The sequence below is a fragment of the Haemorhous mexicanus genome, chromosome 18 (genome assembly GCF_027477595.1).
Source record: "Haemorhous mexicanus isolate bHaeMex1 chromosome 18, bHaeMex1.pri, whole genome shotgun sequence".
Classification (NCBI taxonomy): domain Eukaryota; kingdom Metazoa; phylum Chordata; class Aves; order Passeriformes; family Fringillidae; genus Haemorhous; species Haemorhous mexicanus.
This window is the reverse complement of record NC_082358.1, coordinates 5,182,246-5,189,104: the sequence shown is the minus strand read 5'-3', so window position 1 is coordinate 5,189,104 and position 6,859 is coordinate 5,182,246. Positions and strand designations below refer to the sequence as shown.

The following is a 6,859-nucleotide window of genomic DNA, read 5'->3' as shown; positions in this document are numbered from 1 at the left end:
TCCTGTAACCCTTCCCCGCCCCCCCCCCGCCGCCCCCGCTCCTATTTTTGCGCTTTCTACCCGATTTCAGCCGCCGGTAGTAGTTCGGGGGGAGAGGGGAGAAAGTATTTTTATTTTTCCAGCCGCTGCTACAGAAAATCTTCTTCCCCCTCTCCTGGAAAGGGACAGGAGCGAGCCGGCATTCCGGAGGCAGAGGGACCCCGGGTGGGTGTTCCCAGCCGGGCAGGGGGTGCGGGGGCGGTTCCGAGGTGGGGAGGGGAGGAGGGTGCGGGCTCAGCTCCCGGCGGTAACACCGGGATGGGGGGGCAGAGCGGCACCCCCACTCCCGTACCGCTCGGAACCCCCGACCCTGACCTCTTCAGCATCCTCAGCATCCCCCACAGCTCCTCACTGACCTCGGGGTCCGGCGAGGCTCAGCAGCGCCCGGCACTCTGCGGGCTCTCAGCTTGAGGGGTCCCCCGGGCAAGGAGGGGGCACAGCCCCGCGCAGCACTGGGAAAAGGGACCCCCCACCCCAGGGCATCCCCGGTCCGCGGAACGGCCCGAGCAGGACCCGAGGAGGGTCCCAGGGCCCTCGCGAGGCAGCCCTGCCCCGGGGCATTCTCTCCGCACCGGCCCCGAGATCCTGAACTTATTTTCAAGCTCCCTGTGGATTTTCTTTTTTTTATTTTCTTCCTTTCCTTGGTTGGAGTTTTTTTTTTTTTTTTTTTTAATTGGTTGTTCTGGAAGGATTTTATTAGGTTTTGTTTTTTTGGTTTTGTGTTGAGGTTTTGGTTTGGTTTAGTGGGGTTTTTTTTTGTTTTTGTTTTGTTTTTGTTTTTGTTTTTGTTTTTGTTTTTTGCTTGTTTGATTGGTTTTCTGTCGGTTTGTCTTGTTGTTTGGGTTTCTTTTTTTTTTTTTTTTGTGGTCGTTCATGTTTTTTTTAAATATTATTATTTATTTTGGTTAGGATTTTTTTTTCTCTATGAGATATCTCCCGAGCCCGACACATCCATGACATTCTGGATGCTCAACGAAGAGCCAAAAGCCCATGTCCTCCACCCTTGGTGTGAACATAGAAAGGCTTGGGTTGAAGGGACCTTAAAGCTCAGCTGGGTGGCTCCTAGAGGAACCCCCTCCACCCCCTGGCATCGAGGGCTGGCCGGGGGATGTTGGGTGATGCCCAGTGGGACTATTTTGAGTCTCCCACCAGTTTGGGGGTGCCGGGTCAGGGGCACGGATGCGCCAGGGCTATTTGAGGAGATAGTCACGCACCAGACAGAGGTTTGGATGAATTTTCGTTCCTTCTTCCCTGATGCCCCCTGCAGCCTCCAGAAACAGAGCTCCTTCACGTCTTCTTTCATAACGAACTCGTCTTAGGATGAATAAAAAAATAATGTTAATAAAAAAGAAAAATAAATCGTTGGGATTAATCCCTCACGGTGTCCGCCGTGGTTTTCCCGAGCTGTGAAGAGGAGAAGCGGCGGCCGAGGGCAGCGGTGACGGCCCGAGCTTTTCAATTTCACCCGTTAAATCCCAGCCCGTCAAGACCCCGCTAAACCCGGGGCGAAGCCGTGCCCCGCTCGGCTTTCGCGACCTATCTGTGCACTCACATGTAATAATTCCCACGCAAAGCCAAGGATGCGCCACGCTCAGTCGCCCTCCTCCTCCGCTGCCATCAAAAAACCCCATTTTTATGGGGCGGGATGTAGAAGCAGCTCGTTCATCCCCGAGCTGGGAGCAGCGCCGAGGAGACCCCTTAGGGGTATAGCCCTCACCGGGGATATTTCAGTTTTATTCTGGGTTTTTGCGCCCTTCAGCCTCCTTGCACCCTGTTTGCTTTTAGATTGTGGCTGGAGAAAAAATAAAAAGGTTTTTAAGGAGGTGATTTAAGGTTTTTTTTCCCTAGGAATTGGGGTTTTTTTCCCCATCTCTGCTCAGCACCGCATCCCACCTGCAACCGCAGCCTGGGCGCTCCCTCCCTACTCCCTCAACAACGATATTAGGAAATAATTAAGTGGTGGCTTTTCCTCCTATCTGTAGTAAAAAAATATTCTTTTTTTGCCTTCCAAAACAGCAAAGGAAACAGAAATTCCTCCCTTCCCCACCTTTCAAAGAACATACATACATATACATGTATATATATAAATATAATTTTTTTTAAACAACGATTCAAAGGCTCTCCCGCTGCGGAGGGGACGTGCTTTCCCACACACCGCCCCGAATGCCATCGCTCCCCCTACCACTCTCCACTTGTCCGTGCCACAGCACAGGACCGGGATTTCCCGTTGCCGTTGTCGACTGTGTTGGCCTCTCACCTCGGAAAAATTTAAAATAAATTAAAACTCGTAAGGCTTTTAACTTAGAAACGAACATAAGCGCTTGGAAGCAAACCGAAAATATCGGTATTTTGTTTAAAGAAACGAGAACCTCCGTGTTGGCTGGTGAGGACCGAGAGCTCTGCACGGAGCATCCCCCGGGTGCCGGTGCCCCCCGCGGCCGGGCGGTACCGCTGCGGTGCCGATGCGGTGCCACCCGGCTGCGGGCCCCAAAGGAGATTTGAGCCCCTTGTCCCACCGGTTTTGGAGCTCGCCGATCCCAGGAATCGTTAGAGAGAGCTGAGCCCTCGCTCCCTGGGCGCGGGTGGCCACGCACCGCTGTGTCCCCTGGGCAGGGGCCACTGCCCAGGCCGCCCCCCGCCTCCGAAGGGGCCGTGCGTTTTGGGGGACAGAGAAAAGAAAAAGAAGGAGGTACGAGGAGGAAAATCCCGTTAAGAACCTGTCGAAAGCCGCCTGTCCGCCTCTTCAGCGGAGCTCTTTTGTTTCTCAGTGGGGAAGGGGCTGGCGGCCGGGGGGCTGCGGGCGGGTGCGGGGCAGGTGCGGGGCAGGGCGGGCAGCGCAAGGGATGCGGAGCCGGCCGGGGGTGAGGGGGGGGTGGGGTCCCGGGCTGCGGCGCTGCTGGCGGGGCCCGGCGGGCGTGGGTGGGGCGGGGGGAGTGCGGGGGGCTGGGCTTGGCAGGGGAGGCTGGTACCTCCCCCAGAAATGCAGCAATTCTCTCCCCTCTCCTCTTCTCTCCGCGAGGTGGGCGCACTGCGATGGAGACGCGGCGCGCTCTGCCAGGGGCTTACTCTGCCCGTCTGGTGACATCCGCCGGCTGCTGACAGCCCCCGTCCCGCCCGACTCGCCCCCCGATCCCGCCGCGGGGCTCGGCGGAGCGGCGCGGAGCAGCGCGGAGCGGGCGGCGGGGCGTGCGGGCCCGCTCCCCCCGCAGCGGTGTCATGCCCCTGGGCACCCCGGCCGGGAGCCGCCCGCACTGCGCCTGGACACGGAGGTAGCGGCTCGGAGCAGCTCCCCGCAGCCACCCCTCGCCAAGGGGCGACCAAGTCCCGTCCACCTCCCCGCCGCCCGCCCGCCCCGTCGGGTCTCCGCATCCCCGAGGGTCCGCGAGCAGCGGAGTCACCAGAGCCGCCGCCATGGCCACCCTCCTCCGCAGCAAGCTCTCCAACGTGGCCACCTCCGTGTCGCACAAATCCCAGGCGAAGATGAGCGGCATGTTCGCCAGGATGGGCTTCCAGGCGGCCACCGACGAGGAGGCGGTGGGCTTCGCCCACTGCGACGACCTGGACATGGAGCATCGGCAAGGGCTGCAGATGGACATCCTCAAGTCCGAGGGCAGCGAGGAGGGCGGGGAGCCGCCCCTGGAGGGGGACATCCACTACCAGCGGGACGGCACAGGGCCCCTGCCGCCCTCCGCCTCCAAGGAGGCCTGCTCCGAGCTCTCCGGGCAGGGCAAGCCCAAGATCACGGCATGGGAGGCGGGATGGAACGTCACCAACGCCATCCAGGTACGGCCGCCGCCGCCGCCGCGGGGCGCCGGGCAGCGCTCCCTGATCCCGGTCCCGTTACGTGCTCTGTACCTCGGGCAGAAGCCGTGGGCTGATTGCAAACCGGCTTCGAGGAAAAGGGGGAATAGGGGAAAAGGGGGGAAATATAGAAATAAAAACAGGTGAAAGATAGAGGCGAATAATAGAGCAGGAGGAAGGACCTAAAAGGAAAAACAGATTTTGAAAAAAGGAAATTAAAACCCCCTAGCCCAGCTTTCTGCTTTGGCCCCCCCTCCCCCGAACCGGGTACAGCGCCAGGGAGGAGCCCAGGCCCCAGCCCTGTCATGCTGCAGATTCTGACCCCATCAGGCTGCCCCAGCAGGGGCCACGGGCAAGGAGGGATGGGGGACCCGGGGGTGACTGGGCTGGCGGTGGGGCTGCACTGGAGTGGGCCCAGTCTGGCCCCTCAAGCTGTCCCCAGCTGTGGAGGTCTTGGTGCACTGAGAGGGGCTGGGGACAGAGAGGGTAGAGACTGGAGCAAAGCTCGAGCACCCAAACCTTTCTGGCCTGTTGTGGGTGCTCGGGGCTGCGATGACGCGGGTGTGACTGTGGGGGTGGCACGTCACAGGGACAGGGGTGCGTCACCGCTCGCGGCTGCGTGGCGTGACTGTGTGACCGCCTGCGTGGGTGCCAGGCTGCGTGGGCAGACAGAGAGCACGCACGTGACCGCCGTGGTGCGGCTGCGTGTGCTCGGCCGCGGGCGTGGGCCCCGCAGAGATCCAGCAACACGGTTTCCATTTTGTCTCTTTCTAGGGGATGTTTGTTCTGGGCCTGCCCTATGCCATCCTTCACGGTGGATACCTAGGACTCTTTTTAATAATTTTCGCTGCAGTGGTGTGCTGCTACACTGGGAAAATCCTTATTGCCTGTCTTTACGAAGAGAATGAGGATGGGGAGATAGTCAGGGTGAGAGACTCCTACGTGGACATCGCGAACGCGTGCTGCGCGCCCCGCTTCCCCACCCTCGGGGGCAGAATTGTGAACGTGGCTCAGATCATTGAACTGGTCATGACCTGCATCCTCTATGTGGTGGTCAGTGGGAACCTGATGTACAACAGCTTCCCCAACCTGCCCGTCTCCCAGAAGTCGTGGTCCATCATTGCCACGGCAGTGCTCCTGCCTTGCGCGTTCTTGAAGAACCTCAAGGCAGTCTCCAAGTTCAGCTTGCTCTGCACATTAGCCCACTTTGTCATCAACATCCTGGTGATTGCCTACTGCCTCTCCAGGGCGCGCGACTGGGCCTGGGACAAAGTCAAGTTTTACATTGATGTCAAGAAGTTTCCCATCTCCATTGGCATCATTGTCTTCAGCTACACCTCCCAGATCTTTCTGCCTTCCTTGGAGGGGAACATGCAGAACCCCAAGGAGTTCCATTGCATGATGAACTGGACTCACATTGCAGCTTGCATCCTTAAGGGACTCTTTGCCTTGGTCGCCTACCTGACCTGGGCTGATGAGACCAAGGAGGTCATTACAGACAACTTGCCATCCACCATTAGGGCAGTAGTCAACATTTTCTTGGTGGCCAAAGCCTTGCTCTCGTACCCCCTGCCGTTCTTTGCAGCTGTAGAAGTCCTGGAGCGGTCCCTTTTCCAAGATGGAAACAGGGCTTTCTTCCCCAACTGTTATGGGGGTGACGGGCGGCTCAAATCCTGGGGACTCACCCTCAGATGTGCCCTGGTAGTTTTCACCCTGCTCATGGCTATTTATGTCCCCCATTTTGCCCTCTTGATGGGCCTTACTGGGAGCCTCACAGGCGCAGGGCTCTGTTTCCTGCTCCCCAGTCTCTTCCACCTCAAACTCTTGTGGAGGAAGCTCTTGTGGCATCATGTCTTCTTCGATGTTGCCATTTTCGTTATAGGTGGTATCTGCAGCATCTCTGGGTTCATCCACTCTTTAGAAGGCCTCATAGAGGCTTTCAGAACCAATGCTGAAGACTAAGGAGGGGCCAGAGTCGGGAGCAGGAAGAGAATCGCATTGAACATCCGCATAGCCAAATAATTCTGCATCCCTTTAATGGAAAGAGTCATTATTTTCGTTACGTGCATCCAACAAATTCTATGTCATAGAATCTGCAAACTAAGGAAAATAAGAAGAGATGAAAGTGCTCGCCCTGATGTCTTTTTAAATAAGCTCAGATTTAAATCTATTTTTTTGTTATTTAGATTTTTTGGAAGGAAATTATCTGGTGCCCCACCCCTATCTCCTCACTCGTTGCCTGAAGCTTGGCCCCCCACAAACGGCCTGTTGGGAAACAGTCGCAGTTTTCAACACCTCACAGATATGCAAATCAGTGTTTCAGGAGCTGAAACACAGGTGCCGATCCCATGGGACTGGGAAGCAAACCCGCCAATGAGGCGGGAGCAGGGACCTTTGTTTTAACACTTTGAGAGATGGATGTAGACGAGACCCAGATTGTACGACCAGCCCAACAAGCCCAAGCAGCGTCTGACGACCGCTTACCTGCAATGTTTACACCGTAGTCACAATAGATGTCAGGACTGCTCGATTCTTCCATCCCAATCCACACCGAGGACCGGCAATTCCCATCAAACACAAATGTGTTGCCTCTGGTTGAAATCGCAGCCCTGAAGTTCACTTCTCGGTGACTTATGTTTCGTTTCGTTTTAACAATTGTTATTTCTAAATTATGAAAAGCTAAAAAATAATTATAATAATAATAATATATGGTTGGATTTGATGTCGTTCAGGATTACAGGAACAAAACTACGACACAATTCATTCTGTGCAATCTACCAGATCCGTGGAGCTGTTTCCAATGTACGTGTGGTGTCATTGTGGTAAATAAGATGAAAAATGTATATCAGAAAAAAAAATCTATCTTTAACATATAATGTGGTACATAAATATATGGAACAATAAAGAGAAAACATAGATGATGAGGCTGGCCTGGTTCGTTGGGGGCTTGGAGGAGCAGGGCAGGGGCAGAGGGAGGTTCATCCTCTCAGTGTCGGGGCTGCAACACATCCTCGGGCTA

At 56.1% G+C, this 6,859-nt stretch overlaps 1 protein-coding gene across 1 annotated transcript; it reads left to right on the top strand.

The window, feature by feature from the left end:
• The first annotated feature begins 3,450 nt into the window (after window positions 1-3,450).
• On the top strand, window positions 3,451-6,530 carry SLC32A1 (solute carrier family 32 member 1). Its single transcript, XM_059862649.1, has 2 exons — window positions 3,451-3,822; window positions 4,615-6,530. Exons 1-2 carry the CDS (start codon window positions 3,451-3,453, stop codon window positions 5,800-5,802), a joined length of 1,560 nt encoding a protein of 519 aa, XP_059718632.1. The 3' UTR covers window positions 5,803-6,530.
• Window positions 6,531-6,859: the final 329 nt, after the last annotated feature.

Bases quoted from the DNA above. Each gene is read 5' to 3' on its own strand.
- SLC32A1 (XM_059862649.1), top strand. From the start codon at position 3,451: ATGGCCACCCTCCTCCGCAGCAAGCTCTCCAACGTGGCCACCTCCGTG. The intron at 3,823-4,614 runs GTACGGCCGCCG...GTCTCTTTCTAG, and splicing joins ACGTCACCAACGCCATCCAG to GGGATGTTTGTTCTGGGCCT.